The 18,268-nt window shown below is 38.5% G+C and overlaps 1 protein-coding gene across 4 annotated transcripts in view; it reads left to right on the top strand.

The window, feature by feature from the left end:
- LOC5573437 (facilitated trehalose transporter Tret1) overlaps window positions 1–12,443 on the top strand; it is a 34,070-nt gene extending 21,627 nt beyond the window's left edge. For 2 of the 4 annotated variants that reach the window (XM_021837928.1, XM_021837927.1), the window contains exons 2-5: window positions 1,532–1,663; window positions 10,799–10,960; window positions 11,023–11,274; window positions 11,335–12,443. In XM_021837928.1, coding sequence (XP_021693620.1) covers window positions 1,549–1,663; window positions 10,799–10,960; window positions 11,023–11,274; window positions 11,335–12,248 — 1,443 coding nt within the window. In that variant the 5' untranslated portion in view covers window positions 1,532–1,548 and the 3' untranslated portion in view covers window positions 12,249–12,443. Of the gene's footprint in view, window positions 1–606; window positions 690–1,267; window positions 1,417–1,531; window positions 1,664–10,798; window positions 10,961–11,022; window positions 11,275–11,334 lie in introns of those variants that run through there. The other 2 variants (XM_021837929.1, XM_021837926.1) reach the window with 2 other exon arrangements.
- The last annotated feature ends 5,825 nt before the right edge of the window (window positions 12,444–18,268 follow it).

Below are 18,268 nucleotides of genomic sequence, written 5' to 3' on the forward strand. Positions count from 1 at the left end.
GATTGTGTATGTTCTTTTTCTATTTTCACTTCTTCTGTTTAGGTTGCAAATGATTGTCCATTTATCTCGTTAAGGTTGCTATAATTTGCTGAGATGCATTACAACCGGAGGATCAAATATTTCTCCGCAAGAGAAATACCAGTAGTTATTTAAAAACTTCAAGTCGTCTTCCTCAGCCCCTTCTAGATTCGTCAAACTTTCAGTTACTGTATAAATGATTGGGGGATCTCTGGAGGCACCCTCGGAAAAAAAAAATCTGGAAGGATTTTCGATGAAATACGAAGATGGAGGCTTTTTAAGGAGAAACCTGCTTTTCAAATTATCAAGTTTTTCGAGCTAAATTATTAATCAGCATGAAAACAGCAAATCGGTGTCACAATGCTTATTGGCGTATGGCACTCTGCGTGAAACTAAAATGAATCGTCGGCGCACAGGTCTAGCACGTGGTCGAAATGTCACGTCGGGTGCACTATTCGGGACGGAACTGGTAGAAGGGGTTGATGGAATTACTCGGGAAGTTCGACTGATTGATGTGGTAGAATGGGTAGTTAATTTAAATATTTACAAGATTACTTGATGAGGCAGGTTGCTGGAAAGTTTGCTGATCCTGGATCAGTTCGGTAAGGGAATTCAGTTTTCCTTTGATCGGCAAACGGCAAACATCGGGCTTCGACCAACAGATTCACCGGGTTAGTATTCCACGAAATCCATCACTTAGTAGATCGATGACTCAAAGGGTATCACGCTTCCTGAGCTTGATCATCCACCAGCGTCATTCCGCCCTGGAGTACTTCGTTTACGTCCTAAGCCAGTTATTGCCAGAATCTGACTCAAATCTTAACCAACAGTTTCGTCAAAATAACATCAATGAACGCCATTTCGAGGGCTTTGTGGGAGCGCGGTAGTCAATGGTTTTTTTTCTGAAGTGGATTCCGCTACTTGCCGATGTTCTGTACCCCATGTTGTTCATGGCTTGTTTATAAATTTGCGAAATGTTCGCCATCGTATATTTGTCACCTGTATAAGATGCCGCGTGGTGCCGCTCCGTTATTGTCATAGTGGGTGATAAGACGAAGTTTGATTTCTCAGTTTGAAGTGTACACGATAAAAGTGGGGCACTTTCGCATTACATCTGAAAAATGCATCCAACCGACCGGATTTTACGTGTGGCGCAAAGAAAAAGTCACTCCGACCGCTCGTGGCCACTTGAGAATGGTTCTTGGCCAAAGATACGCCTTTCTAAGCTATTTAAGGAAGCGCCTTTCGCGGAGCCTTTATTAGTAATATCCAATCGATCGATTCAAACGGGTGCAACGGTATTATGCGTTGAAATGCCAAGCGACCTCTTTCGGTTTGCGTAACAATTCGTCGGCTTGTTAAGAAACTGTGCATATTTATCCGAAAAGAACTTTGCAAGTGAGTTTCAGAAGAGGGGGTTTGAAATTTCGAAAACGTGATTGAAAATCGGGACCACAAAAGAGTGATTGTGAGTGATTGTCAAACTGATGAGAACTGTTTCTGATCCCCACAGGGAATTGGTGGTCTTAAATGAATCCAGCTGAGCTCAACTACCAACCAGTGGCGACGTTCGAGAAGTTCGAAAAAGAAAATTACAGGATGGAGAAAGGAACCCCATCGCGGCAGTTTATGGCGGGAGTGATCGGTGAGTTATGAATTGACTGTGTCTGTGATGAGCAATAAGTTATTGTTTCATAAAGGAAAAACTATATGTTCTGAAATGGACTCTGAGAATATTAAAAAGTGAGTTTTACATTCAACCTCATCGTAATTTGCGGTGAGAATTTCCTCAAACAATCGAAAGACATGATTGTCCTGATAAAAATTGTGAAAGTTTATGTTGACAAACGAATGCTTTCGAAATCATGGATACGTAGCCAATAAGAAGAAGAACATCTAATCGTGGAAATACGAATTTATCAACATTTTGTTTGTGAATAAATTGTTTATTTATAACATTGAAACCTCAGTTTTCAAAATGGGACGAGATAAAAACGCGCTCTCCAAATTCATTTTGTATGAATTTATGTGGATTGATTGTGTGGCAAAGCGTATGAAAAATTATGTCAGCACTTATCTAGTGTCACCTACGACGAAAATAATTTTGGTTAATACTCCGCCGTTTTTCGACCAATTTCAGTTGGGTATAGCATATTTATACGTTAAAAATGGGGCGCCACAATAATGGGTATGAAATTTAACAGAATTTTGCTCCACGTTGAAAATTTGATCAATTGCTAATCACCAGCAAGCAAGAAATCATTCACATTTTCAATGCGAACGATTGTCAGAGTCTCCAGACTTATGCACTCGAAAATACAAAGTTTGGATTCGTTTTAAAATCACAGTAAGGTAAGTTTTGATGACCCCAAACTCTTTCACCATACACCCTATTAAGGGGTTAATTTAAGCTTTTGCACGATGACTTGAATGACATTTCCATTACTATAAAATAGTTTTCAGATTTTTCCGCCAAAATTTCTCAAGAGCTCTTCAAAGATTATAAGATTACGGCTCTTATGAGGAATTGATATAATGTGTTGGTCGAGCTGAAAAAATAAAAAATAGTTGAAGTTCGTCATAGCTGGAGATGGGCAAAAAGAATCGGAGCCGTTCAAAAGATCCGGATCACTCAAAAGAACGAACAGACAAAAAAGTCTGACTATTTTCCCCCTTCGTTCTTTTCTCAGCTTTATTATAACGCTTTACACGTGCCTTGCTTTGCGCGCCATACATACACAGTCAAACAATTTATTTGCCCCGCCTGAATGCATACAGGTAGGAAGATAGAGAGAAAAAGTGCCCACTTGAATGGCAAAACACATTTTGTTTTTTTTTTTTTCTGTTAAGAATCGGCTGATTATATCGTGAGTGTCGGGGAATAATGTACGTAGAATGATAGAGCGAAGGATACGAAAGGTGAGACGCATGTCGCGTAATAGGGAGTGAACCGCTTCTTTTTTCATTCGCTCGGTTCAGTTTGCTCTTTTCTTGCGAACCGCTGAGCTACTGAGCCATTCAAAAGATCCAGTTCACAAAAATGAGTGATTCGGATCGGATCCGTTCACTAAAATGAAACGTTTTGCCCATTTTAGTTATAACGACAACTTTTGTAATGACAAAAGCACTCTAGAAACATTTTTAAACCCTTGAACAATATTTTAATTTTATAGCTATTCTCTATAACGACATTCTTCTATGACGTCTGCCCCTTACGATGTCGTTATGACAAACTACGACTGTATGCTTCTTCAGTGCGTTAAAAAAATCACAACTTTGAACAAAAATTTATTAAACCAAATTCAAAAAATATTGTTGTCAAAATACCTATGAAGTTGTAATAACTCATTGTCTTTCGAATAAGCTCTAGAGAGTTTCAATTGGACGCGTAATCATAGTTTTCAAATCAAAATATTTTGTTCATGGGGCAACCCATATTTTTGCACGGGAGTGTTGGATCATTAAATATATATACGGGTTCAGTAGATTATTATAATTCTACCAAGATTTTTAAAAGCTGTTTTATATTTATGGTTCAACCAAGAACTACTTGGAACCTTTTGAACATGGCGGACGATGATAATATCAATACAAGCCCATATAGTTCGGTTCATATAGGTTTAGTTCATTGACTTTGGTTTATGAGCAACATTTATACTCATAGGTTTTGTATGACTATGAATTTCATTACAAAATATATGATTGATCTTTGGTTTAGAAGGCCTTTAGACAATCGTTTCACTAAAAACTTGGTACGACATATATTAATGGGTCGGTTTGGATTTATACATTATTCTTAATCTTTTGATAAATAACTGTTTTACTTCTTCTTCTTTCTTTTTCTTTCTGGTATTACGTCCCAACTGGGACAAAGCCTGCTTCTCAGATTAGTGTTCTTATGAGCACTTCCACAGTTATTAACTGAGAGCTTTCTTTGCCGATTGACCATTTTTGCATAAGTGTATCGTGTGGCAGGTACGAAGATAATATATGCCCTGGGAATCGAGAAAATTTCCTTCACGAAAAGATCCTCGACCAGCGGGATTCGAACCCACGACCCTCAGCATGGTCATGCTGAATAGCTGCGCGTTTACTGTTTTACTTGTGGAATCTTTAGATAAATAACTGTTTATGATTGTGGATCTGCACGTCAATACAGATGAGTTCTTGAATAACATTACACATTCGTTTGACTTAAAACTTGTAACTTGCTCTTCAAGTTTTTTTTAAATTAAAAAACTCCTTTATAAAACTCCACGAGATAACTTGCTACTCCTGTAGATTGAGAGGCCTTTGCATAGATGTTTTTCGAATCGAAAATGTGTTGAACTTATAACATGATATGATTGAGCTTATTTGGATGTAAATCTTATCCATCACATCAGAAAGATCACACAATGTGTGGGACATAACGTAAGAAAAAACAAAAGAAGATCATATAAAAGAATACTCATATCGTGTGGCAGATACGAAGATATACTATGCCATGGAAAGCAACGCGTTTACCGCTACGGCTATCGCTGGTAGAGTCCCTGAAACAATCCTTTAAGTTTTTCCTGGCGAGTGACTATGTCACTGGACAAATTCCTGCGCAAATCCCACCGGAAATCTCAGGAAAAATTCTTTGCAAATTTTATAGAAATATCTCGACAGGTTGCCATGCAGGAATATTATGGGAATTCGAGGAAAAAAAAGATTGGGGGATTTTGTTGGAAATCATCGGACTAATGTTTGATTTTTTTTAGGAAAAAAACGTCTGGACTAGTACCTTGCCTTTTTAGGGGCTAGAGCAACTCTTGGTACACATTTTGGGGAGACACTCTTGAATTTTATTTCCTAGAGGACTCTCTAGTGGGTTCATTTGGTCAACAGTTTTCCAGGTTGAATTATTAGAATAAACTTTGTTGTAATCCTCTAGAACATAGGTTCCCAAACTTTTTGGTTTCGCGACCCACCTAGCCAATAAGCATATTTCTTGCGACCCACCAGAGGAAAATTGTCCATAGACAAGTTGTGTACTGTAGCTTCTGATGTCACTTATTTGTTAATTCGGATTGGGATATGATCACAAGACGTAATTGATATTGGCATGCGCTATGCTTGATTGAAACTACAGTGAATAAAAATCTATTTGTTAACACGCACCTTCTCGTTACAAGATGAAAACATTAACATAGGAAACTTTTATAACAACATGAATTGTTTGAATGTCTCGACATCTATCAAAATTCCATATAGAACTGATTATATTCTTGCAAAATTTAAAATTTTCCAATTATGTGAAACTTCCACGAGTAGATGTCCTATTGCTCAACATTGGCTCTCGGAACCACACGGGATCAATATTTCTATTATAATCTTTGTTGCATGCACTTGCAAATTTCTTTCACACCCTGAAAGTTTAAAAATATTCTGTCGGAGAAATTGAAATATTTTCAAATTTAAGGGTTATTTTACATACAAAATACAAGCAAAGCAAATTTTGCAGCTAAAACAGTCCCATACCAAATGCATGGGAAATTTTCTTCGACAGAATATGTTATGTTCTTCCAACCATAAAGTCATGGAGCATGAAAGTTTGATAATAATTGAGATATTGACACCGTGAATCACACTAAAAAAAAAAGAGTGCTATGATATTCCTCTCAAACAGTTTATTAAAAATATTTGTTACATTACTCGCTATATCCATGGGCTGATAATCTCTTTGACTCATGGAAGCTCGATTATAGACCCTTTTTTTTAATAATTATTCAAATATTTTAGCCTTAGATTAGTTTTGATAGTGCCGGCTGACCCATGCCTAATCACTGGAAGAAACAATTCTAGTGATTCTATGATGAATAATTTCTAGCCAGTGGCCAAAGTTTTTGGAAACTTTAAAAAAGCTTGGAAATAAATTAATATTTTGGATTTTTTTCGCGACCCACCAAATACAGACTCACGACCCCCCAGGGGGTCGCGACCCACAGTTTGGGAAACTATGCTCTAGAAAACCCTATAGGATAGAAAGGTAGAAGGTGTTATACCTCCATTGGATTATCTCATTATTATTGATGCAAGTGTTTCTTAATGTATCTCTCAGGAATTTTCGTAATGGGATTTTTACAAATTGCCTTGCATTAAATCATTTAAAGGTCGTGGAACATAACGGCTAGGATTTTTTGAAACAAATTGCCAAGATTACCAACCAGGTATCGATGAAAAATAAAATTTCCTTAAAAAGTGTTTTTTCGGTATCTACTAGGACTTGGAACAGAATTTGAACTTAAGGCCGAGTTTCAGACACTTGGGATCCAACACCACTAAACCTACCTGTATCTCTACCTGCAACCATTCGATTCCAATAAAATCGATATCGTCCGCAAAGCCAAGAAACATGTGTGACCGTGTGATGATAGTGCCGTTTCTCTGCCCACCAGATCTCCTGATAAAAAAATACACCGGCACATTGATGCTTCCAGTGGACGATTATGCCCTTTGAAGGAAGCACCACACTAGACAACGGACTAGCATAAAACGCCCAGTGGCACAGTTGAAATACGTTCCAATTTCCATTACGAAAAGATCTTGGACCGACCGGGAATCGAACCCAGACACCTTCAGAACTTCGCGGACTCTAACCACTAGGCTAAGGATGGAAACCATGTTCACAGAATATCTGCCACAGATAATTTTTATTCGCTGAATCGTACGCCACCTTGAAATCAATAAACATTTGGCGGGTCAAAAGTTATACTTCCTGAATTTATCTAAGGGCCGATTTCTTCACCTTCGCTTAAGCCGTAAACCACGTTTACCCATACGATTAAACCAGGTTTAGGGCCTAAGCGGTGGTGAAGAAACCGCTTATAAGATCATTCGCAAGGTAAATATCTGATCCATTGTAGAGCTGCACTTACGAAAACTAGCTTGGTATTCGGAGACGAAGGACTCCTTGAGCGGTCTCAGTCTGTTAAACAGCATGCGCGACAGTATTTTGTACGCCATATTCAGCAGGGTAATACCTCTATAATTATGTGCCTCTTCGTGTAGATTGGGCGCATGAGGTCATCCAATCAGCCAGTGGTCATTTCTTCGTCCTCCCATACTTTCAGAAGTACTCGGTGGATCGACTGGTAAAGCTCAATCGCGATCTCGTCCTTCCCAGCAGCTTTCAGCTCGCGGACAGCCTTTTAAACCTCTCCTAAGTTCGGTAGATCCACAGCTCGATCGTCACCATCAATGTTCACCCTGTTTCTCGCTACATTTCCATTTTCATCGTTCAAAAACTGCTGGAAGTGCTCTTTCCACCTGGAAGCCACCGTTGTTTTATCGATCATCTAATTCCCTTCTCGACCATTGCACATGGAGGGCACTGATACGATATTGTGATGCGCCCTATTGACCGTTGCATAAAATCTCCGCATATCGTTCCGATTTATGCTATCTTAAGTTTCAGCTACCCCACATTTCTCGTGCTGCCTTTTATTTATGCGATGGGTTCGCTTTTCTTCGGCTTACGCTGCTCCGTACCGCTCTCTGCTCTGTCGGATATCGGCCACATGCATACGGTTTCTGGCGACAATCTTCACTTCTGTTACCCTTCGACACTCTTCAACCAGCCCACATTGGGCCCAAAGCCATATCTAGAAGGACAAAAATGTTTGCGCTTAAACCGTCAGTTTTAGATATTTGGTGTCTTCAGGAAAGTTTCTCCATACTTTTCAGACATTTTTTCAGTGATGTGAAACTAGGATGGCCCATGTGCTTCAGGAGATCAGAATACAAACCTTTTTGCGGATGCATTCTAACCAATACAATGTTCTACAAAGTTTTAAAACAATCAATTTAGAGCAACTTTGCCGAAGAACCCAAATTTCTATCTGTTATGGTTTGCGAGTCATATTTTTTTTAAACAAATAAGTTAGGGTGGTCTTTTTATCTGTTAATGGTGAGAAAACTGTAAGGACGTTTTTAGTTTGAAAAGAATAATTGAATTTTGAATAAAATATGTTTTGAAAAAAAAAACATGTTTTTGAATAAAATATCGAGAATTCGCTTGGTGGCTTCAGCAAAAATGTGCAAAATTGAAAGTTCTAAAAGTGTCTTACACAAAGTAATCATATATACACTATAAACCAATATTATTTTTGCTAAATAAAGCAAAAAATTAGATAATTTTGCAAGAACAACCAAATTAACTGTAGGAAAAATCATTAGTACAGTCGACTCTCCACATCTCGATATCTCTTCCTATGTCGATGATTTCATAAGTCCCTTCAGTCTGCATACATTTTCACTCTCTATATCTCGATATCCCCCTTATCTCGATATCTCCATATCTCGATGTGTTCTTGTCGAGTTTTTAATCTCAATTTTCTCTCCGCATGTCGATATGATCAATATCGTAGGCTACTAGACCAAAGTTTTGCGATTCAAACCAAATTAGGAGCGCAAAATTACGTCTGTTTGTGTATTACTTTCTTGGCAACGGAGTGGTTTTTAATCTAGTATTCATCAAAAATTTGTTCTTTGTCTCGATCTCTCCCTATCTCCCTTCGATATCGAGATGTAGTTAAATTAAGGCGACTGTAGTTAAACTAGGTTTCACATTTTTCAAACCCGAACTTGACCCTTACCCGACTAATTTTATTTCTTCTAACCCGGACCCAACCCGAACACGAGACAATAGGAAAAGCAAACCCGGACCCAAGCCGAACCCGAAAAAAAAATCGCTATGTAAACCCGAAACCGACCCGAAACCAACCCGAAACCCAAAAATTTTGTGTAAGAAAAACCCGAGTTTGAAAAGATGGTAAATTTATCGTTTCTGATGCATAGGGAAGCTTTTAGGTTTTTACTCTGTTCACAATTTTCACCAAACCCGACCTAAACCCGACTCAAACCCGATTTTTTGTAAGCCCGAACCCGTCGGGTTCGGGTTCGGGTCGGGTTTCGGGTTTGAAAACCCGAGACCCGAACATCTCTTCTAATTTGACGTTCAAGCGGTGTCGAATTCATTGGTTTCCATGGTCACATAAATAACACGGCACCGCTAAATCGTCAAGTAATAAACTCGTGCATGGACCAGTGCACGATTTCACCCGTTGACGTTTGAGCGGTGTCGTGTTATTTACGTGACCATGGCAACGAGTGAATTTGGCACCGCTCAAACGTCAGATAATGAACTCGTGCATCGGTTCATTGGTCCATAATAATTCTGGCAGGCAATGCTGGTAAATGTCAAAATTTTGGAAAAATTAGAATGCTCATAGCACCCTTCGATGCGAAATATCACATCAGCATATAATGCGTGCCGATAGTTGTTTGGAAAAGGTCACCGGAAAATTCCTTTTCCGATTACTTTTTCCACGGGAATCGATGATATTTGCAATATTCAATTGTCAAAGTCACGTGAAATTCATGACATATAACAGCTCTGCTGGCAGGTCTTCGTCCGTCATCGACGAAAGAATGCACGACCAACTTCAATCCAAAATCGTCAACGAGCAACTTTTTCTTCATTCCGCTTGCTACCCTTTAGGGCGCTGCCATAGTAAACGCATTTTGCGACGCGTGTGCGTGTGCGAGCCCACAAAGCAGAATACGCACACGCGTTACTATGGCCGCACCGTTGCTCACAAGAAGAAGGCGTTTACTGTATATTCGCTTGCTTCGCACCAAACAGCGAATGCCATCACATAATTGCTTGTATTGGCAAATGAGCTATATAATAGCTCTGTTGGTAAGCACGTGGAATTGACGATTCACAGATCATTTGTTCAAATCCAGACGTGTGTTGTTGTTTCGTTTTTGTTTTATTTAAAAAAAATGCTCATTATCTGTCGAAGACACGATTCATATTTTCAGTCGGCTCAGTGCTCCCGAACGAAGATTCGCCCGTAATCGGGTCTCTGCGGCAAATCGTCATCCGACGCTGGTTGAGTGACGATGACGATGCTTCTTTTAGTTTCGTCTCCGACTTTTTCCATTTGGTGGTGACGATTGTTTACCCTGCACATGCAAAATATGTTATTTGTTGTAGAGGAAAAAGTTAAATCAAATCTTGAAGAAATATTTCTCAGAGAAATACTATGAAATACTAATTCGGGGGTGTTTGCAAAAATTCGGGACTGAGTTTTGGAAGAAATGTTGGTGGAAGAAATTAAAAATTTTCAAATATTAAAATTTCGAAACCCTTGACTCCTTTTTTCCAACTGTGAATGAAAAGGGAGGATGGATATTCTTCAGGTTTTACTTATAGTCCCCTGGGGGAGCTACTGATTCTCAGAGTGCGATCAACTGAGGCGTAGCCAGAGGGGGCAATGGCAATGCCTTTTATTAAGTGTCAAAAAATCGATATTATCAATATAAGGGAGGGGGAGCCCCTGATAAAAAAAACTGGCTACGCCCATGTCCATCGTCCTCTTAAAAGTTTATGTAACCATGTAACACGTCATAATTTGAAAAACAGGAACAAAATAAAATGACCCGATTTTGTCAGGTTCCCCATTTTGTCAGCCTAAAATTCATCGAGGGGCTGACAAAATCGGGTCCTTACTGTAATACAATTTTAAACTTTAGATACGATTTACTTTCTTATTTCATCAATCTGAGGTTTTAATTCAACACTTATGTATATCACGATTGATCTTTTTCTTAATCAACTTGTCTTCCCTAAAGCTGATTTGAATTCAATTAGCTTCCCCTCTAAAGAACATTTTAGTTCGGATTTCTATCACTAGGTGACAACATTGCGCGTCCACTCATATAATCAAATTCCTCTTTTTCATTCCAGTCAACCTCGCATCGGTAGCCCTCGGCACGTGTCTTGGCTGGACTTCACCGGTCAACAGTCAAATAGAGTCGAACAATACCAGCATCAATCCCCTGGATGAGATTCCGACCGAAGGGGAGAAATCATGGATCGGTTCCCTGGTGGCGCTGGGCGCTCTGATTGGTAACTATTTCTTTCGATAAATGTCTTCAAAAATCTATTCCTCAAATTCTGCTTTTCCACAGCCCCATTCATCGCTGGTCCGTTGGCGGAGAACTTCGGCCGAAAACTGACTCTGCTGGGTAGTTCGGCATTTTTCATTCTAAGCTACATAATTTTGCTGTTCACTAGTTCAGTGGGGGCCGTGCTGGCTGCGCGGTTGATCCAAGGCTTCGGCGTTGGATTTGTCATGACCGTTCAGACGATGTACATCGGTGAAATCGCATGCAATGAGTACCGAGGGGCTCTAGGATCCCTCATGCAGCTTTGTATTGTCAGTAAGTATCATAAGCAATTCAACCAAACTATCTGATCAACTGATCAACATTCCCTTTCAGCTGGCATCCTGTACGTGTACTCGGTTGGACCATACGTAAGCTATGCAGCGCTGCAGTGGGCCTGTCTAGCGCTCCCGATCATCTTCGCCGCGTCGTTCTTCTTCATGCCGGAGACGCCGGCGTATTACATTTCCAAGGGACGAAAAAACGACGCAATCCAGTCGCTACAGTTTTTGCGAGGCAAATCGGCCGACGGAGTTCAGGATGAACTGCAAGAAACCACCCAATCGGTCGAGGAATCCATGAAGAATAAGGCCAGCGTAATGGATCTGTTCAAGAACAAAGGAAACATCAAAGCATTGATCATCTGCTCCGGGTTGATTAGCTTCCAGCAGTTGTCCGGGATCAACGTGATCCTGTTCTACAGTCAGACGATTTTCGAAAAGACCGGAAGTAGCTTGTCGCCAGCCGTGTCCACCATTTTAGTTGGTGTCGTACAGGTGCTGGCCAGTGGCGCCACTCCGTTGATCGTCGATCGCTTGGGTCGCAAGCCGATCTTGTTGGTCTCGGCAGGTGGAATGTGTCTTGCTCACGGAACCATGGGTCTGTACTTCTACATGGATCACATCAAATCCGAAGCGCTGGAAAGCATTATGTGGTTGCCTATCTTTTCGCTGATCTTTTTTGTGACCGTGTATTGCGTAGGCTTTGGACCACTTCCGTGGGCCGTATTAGGGGAGATGTTCCCTGCGAACGTGAAATCTATTGCATCGTCGATCGTGGCCTCCAACTGCTGGGTGCTGGGCTTTTTGGTGCTGCAGTTCTTCTCTACGCTGGACGCCGCCGTTGGATCTCATTGGTCGTTCTGGATGTTCGGAATTTTCTGCGGAGTGGCGTTCTTGTTCACGCTGACTACGGTTATGGAAACCAAGGGCATGAGTCTGCAACAGATCCAGGATAAGCTGAACGAGTAGGAATGAGCGTTGGTGGTGTGTGGTTCCTAGCTAGCCGTGTTGCAATTCAGTGGTAACGAAAGATGCTTAAACTTTAATGTAGATAAGAGATTTACAGTAATTTATAATATATCGTGACGATGTTTTCGAATAAATGTTAAGCTTTATTGTTTGTGGTGAATAAATGTTAATTGTGTTCAAATTTGGTAGTACTAAGACTCCTCTTTTTTATAAGTTTGTTCTCAAGTTACCAGATGTTTGGATTGAAGGGTATTTCCGAAGCTACGCATCTTGTTTGAGCATGATTCGTGGGTTCACTTTACTGAAGTAGTTATATGAACTGGGCCCTAGACAGCCATTGTGTTAAACGTGCAGCTATTCCGATGATTTGGCATTATCAATTTATGAGTTTTACGAAGCAGACCTCAAATGAGTTTGCTCACGCGAGAGAAATCAATGATTGAGATTTGAGTGTTAATCTACCAAAACTGCATGCATGCAGATGAGGTCAAGAACCCAGTCAAGCTGAAGATGCTTGCGTAAAAAGTCATATACGTGTACGAATTTCATCTCATCCGTACAACACGATGAATGAAATCGTTTGATTGGCAAGTTTTCTCGCTTAAAAAGCCATTGCCAGTTTGGCCGAAATTGAAAATCAATTGTAAAATACAGCTAGCATGCATTTCTAATGAATTTCTAAGCTGAACTTTAAGGAACTTATTCAGCTTATTCTGAAAGAAGGATAAATCACCATTGATATACAAACAATTAGCTTCTAGGTGTAAGTTAAAAAAAATCAGTGCTGAAAAAAGAACATTATTTATTTGTCATTGCGTTTGTAGTCAGCTTTTGACAGTAACAAAAACGGTTTACGGCTTGAAAGAACAGCCATTTGCAATCTTAGTTTTTAATACGAACCACGAACCAAACGGCATTCGGCCAAATGACCCGTTCGGCCAGATGGCATGCGGGCGGTAGTGTGAATGTAATTTGGTAATATTCTAGCTCAGGGGTCATTCATAAATTACGTCACGCTCCAACAATGCATGTCGAATCTTTACAAAGGACTCATACAAAAAAAAACCAGACATAGGTGGGGTGGGCAGGAGTTTCAAAACAGTTGAAATTTAGCGGGACAAAATTTGTGTATCACCCCTCATGACCCGACAACTTAGAAAGCTCGTGTCTTCAGCTAGGTAGTTCAGAAGCTTGAAAGCAATTTGAAGCAGCCCTGTTTGGTTAGTAATTTTGCCGCTACGTGGCGCTACCCAAGCAACCTATAGTTCGGATTGTACTTAATCAGTGAACTCCATAGTTCACTTTTGGTATAAATCTAGTTTCATTTTTAACTTTTTCTCTGTTTTGTTAGTAATTTTGCTGTTAGCACCACAGAATGTTGAAAAATATAATTTTGAGAGAAATAACAATACATCCGAATAGAAATATGTTTAAACCGCGAATGTTTAGAAGAAAGTATGTTTCTACAAACTTGTACACTTAGGAAAAACAACTCGAAACATGGTGGAATATTATATAATACAATATTAAATGATGTACCGGGTTGGTTTGACCACATTTTATCTGAACACTTTTTAATTTGTACCCCGCTAATTTGCACATCGTTCAGATTAAAAATGGTTCAAATGTCCTTTAGTTCATGGAACGGAGCAAAGTGAAATGGAACGCTGCGGAACGGAACGCAGAATCAAAACAAAACAGTGAAAGAGGTAACCAGAAACACTTTTCTAGGATGACTTGATGTTGAAATTAAAAATCAACCCTTATGGTTTGCATGTGCAACCGTTCAAATTAGCAGGGGTGCACGGTATTTGTGTGTTTTAAATTATTCAAGTATCAAATTTGCCTACAGTGTTTCTTCAAATTGTTTTTGAACAAATTTCTAGATCGGGATCATGAGCTAGAGTACGGAATATGACCAAAGTCACATGAACACTAGCGCCAGTCAGCGGCAAAACAGCTTACCAAACAGTGCTGCCTCAAATTGATTTCAAGCTTCTAAACAGCTTTGCTGAAGAGAAGAACTTTCTAGATGATCAAGATCATGAGTCTATTGAAAATGACCAAATAACATACACACTAGCGCTTCGTATCGGCAAAATTGCTAACTAAACAAAGCTGCTTCAAATTGCTTTCAAGTTACTAATCTACTTTGCCGAGGACACGAACTTTCTAGGTAGTCAAGATCATGAGCAAGAAACCTATTGGAATATGATCAAATTACACGCACACTAGCACCATACAGCGGCAAAATTGTCCAGAATAGAATCTATATCATGATTTAAATTGCCACTCACAACAGTTCAATATGTAACGTACACCTGGGGCTACGTAAAACAATTCAAAGTTTAATAACATTTTGATCATGGTGTATTTTCATAACATGGAAAACCAAATTCCTCCCGAAATCATGACTTAAATTGCTTGTTTAACGTGTCACATTTTATACCGTATTTAAAAACAAAATCCCTGTCAAAGTGAACTTAATCTGTCAAGAATAGTATCCGTCCCTATATGAAAACGAATAGAATTTTTATGGCAAACTTCATAAGGTGAAACATCTCGGAATCCAAAGATCGCCGGCACAATGGCCGACTTCTCCCCCTACTCACGTTTTCAAAGGCACAAAACTGGACAAATAGTTGGCAAACGTTTCGATCTTCTTATTTTAAGCTTTCTGCTAGTGCACAAAGCCAAAATAAAAAGTGCACTGTTGTAGGATGCTTTCTTCACGAGATTTTTGCCTTTGAAGTTTTAGTGCAATCTTAGAAATTGACTCCACCTTCCATCAAGATCTAAAAATCTTTTTACAACCACTAAACAGTCATGATTGAATCGCAACGCCTGAGTTTATGCATTTATGTTAGATATTCACATAGGCTGCTTTCCAATGCAAATCATCGCACGAAGGAATACCATACGAGGGATACACTCTAAGAATAGTTCTTATCAAATCGTTTTCTTTCGGAATTGGGTCCTAAAATTTTTAATTAAATCTTGTTTTTATTTAATAACATGAAAAAGCATGTTACTGTAACTACTTTAGCAGTTTTTCCCGCTCAAATAATGGCTATATCATGTTTAAACTTTAATTCAAAAATTTGGTCCATAAATGAACCTTGACACTTTTGATCATGTTTGACGTTCGCATAGTCGACAAAAACGCCACAGGGGTTTTAGTTCGACCACTGGGGTTGTTCCTATCTGACATTTCGTAAGGGACACGGAAAACAAAATACACCCAAAATTTTAGTTAAAACCAAAGGATGTGACAAAATCTAAAAAAATATTTTTTGGGCTTAAACCAACGGAAAACATTAGAAAATTGAGTAAACATGTGTTTTTGGCCTAAACTTAAGCGTTCGGCACTAAAATTGGGACAGGGCTTTAGGACCCTATTAAACATCACCCTGTTTATTTTCCAAATTGACCACAATTTGACTAACGGCCCAAGTTGATGTTGATTTGAAGTTTTATAATTATTACCAGAAATTATTAAGTACGTTTAGAAAAAATCTATCAGGGCATATTAGGATTTCACAATATCTAGGAGAAGCTGGGAAGTTTTTGACCAGATTTTGTAAGTGGGTTGTTTACACACTTAAAATAAATCACAGTGTGAAATGAATCACCGAATTTGAACTGTAAACAATAAAAATACAGATTTTCCTGTGAAAACTACTATTTTACCGATAAAATCCGTAAAATCAACGATTTTACCGCAGAAAATCGGTAAAATTTACTATTTTACCGGAAAAAATTCGTGAAACAAATTATTTTACTGTAACCCTGTGAAATACTAACGTTCAGTTCGGTTAAAGCACTATTTTCACCGCACTTCTGTGAAATTGTGTGACAGCCTGGCAGGCATGAGTTTCCTTTTGTTTCAGTTTTTGCACACCACTAACAAGCAGTGAAAGCAGGCTTAGAGGTACCGTTTTGCTTCGAATTGCCGGACGCTTCGAAATCCGGACACTCTTGAGGAATTATTAGATTTTAGTAGATTTAATGCGTGTTTTACCAAAACTTTTTTATGTATATCGATAGTTACGTTTGTTGGGCTTATTTAGAAGATAACTGCATCAAAGTAGGCTGGGAATTGATAAAATAAATAAATAAAATTGAATTGCTTGTCACCTGCAGTGCAAATTTTGTTTGCTACAAGGCCCAATGCTAAGAACAACAGCTGAGGCGATATTTGTGTTTTAAATGGGTGAAGTGTGTCGGAGCTATTTTTGATGCATCTAATATATAGCTTTGTGTTGATTGGTGCTTACGAAGATTTGTAGTGATGGAAATATGTGCAGAACTAACTATTTAATTGCATAAACCTCTGTGTCCGGATTTTGAGGCATGCAAAATGGTTGATTCAAAAGCCGGACATTTGTAGAAGTTAAGCTTAATTCGACGTGATCCTCTCCCGGTAGTTCTTTTATTTTATATATTCCACAGTGTTATTACCTCCGGGTTGAACTGTTTAACCGATTCCAGTGTTGATTAGAACTTTTGAGAGCATGATTATTATTTTAATGATGTGTTGTGTTGTTGTGTGATGAACTTGTCCGACTATCAATAGACACCTCCCACAAATCGGAAGAAAAATCATTCCTTATGGCGTTAAACCTTAGCAAATCGTATGGCTACAGAGGTTCAATCGACTATAATTAATCTTCAATATACTTGTTGGTCTAAAAATAAGAATTAATGTTGTGTCTGAATGTCGACTTAAAAAAATAAATGGCAACTGGAATAAGCCGTAGTGCTTGTGGATGGGTAAAGATTTGCTTGCTAGTTTCTTTAGTATCGTGGATTTGAAGCGTTTTTATAGTTTTCACTAAGAAAATATCATAATTTTTAAGGTTTAGTTATTTCTAGACTTCATTACATAGATATTAACGTAAAATGTATGAAGATTGAAGTGTCCGGAAATTCGAAGCAAAAGTGTCCGGAATTTGAAGCAAACTTAAACCAGTGTCCGGATTTCGAAGCAAGAGATAAGTATAAATTTTACTTATTTTTCCAATTTTTATGTTATAAATTTCTATTTCATATAAAAAATCATCAATTGGAAATGACAAGCTTTAAGCCTCATCAAATTATTTTACGTTCATTCATGAATTTGTAAGGGAAATCTTACTTTCAAGCTACCGTCGTCCTTAGGTGTCCGGATTTCGAGTCAAAACGGTAGCAAGCCTGCTTCCTGATCGGTAGGTCGGGAGTAAGATTCCTGGTCGAACCATTTTCTTGTTTTTCTTTATGATTTTGCTTAACGATTTTACAGATTGAAATTTCAAATCCAGGTGAAATTTCACCGTAGTCCGTATTTTTTTAAGAGTGTAGTGATGAAAAATTCTCAGTTTTTTATAGCTTGATCGAAAAAACACATTTTCTAGGTGTAACACGATTTTATTGCACTTTAATATCTCAATTTTGATATACTAAATTATTTAAAAAGGATTTCAATTCGCTGACTCAATGACATTTCAATTTACACAGTAGAGTAAGATAAGCTGAGGGTTGATGCAAACACGATTTCCATACAAAATTTAAACGTGTTTTAAAAATAGTTCCAGGAAATTTTTTGAAACTTTGGATTCTGGATCAGTTTTTAACGTAGAATCACAATATGTAAAAAAACAGGATACCCCTAAACAATGGGACGTAAGTTGTGAAAATATAAGGAGAATTTTACATTTTAGTTTAGGAGGTAATCGCATTAAGCAAAGAGCAAAGAAATTTTGAAACTCTTCTCTCCATGCAAAAAATGGTGTTTTGAAGAAAGTTCAATAATATATTTTGTTGAGAGTTATATATCACTAAAATTAAAATATAATTGTCAACAGTGTAAGAGAAAATATAAAAACGAGTCAATAACTACTTGACATTGCACTCATAATTTAGTCATTAGTGTGCGTTCTTTTGATTCTGTTGCATGCTCCTGTGGGACGAGTGATGGGATCACAATCAATCGTGTTCGGTTTGCGTTGTGCTAGTGCAAAAGCTATTAGTGTTCAGTCGAG

This window comes from Aedes aegypti, chromosome 1 (assembly GCF_002204515.2).
Source record: "Aedes aegypti strain LVP_AGWG chromosome 1, AaegL5.0 Primary Assembly, whole genome shotgun sequence".
Taxonomy (NCBI): domain Eukaryota; kingdom Metazoa; phylum Arthropoda; class Insecta; order Diptera; family Culicidae; genus Aedes; species Aedes aegypti.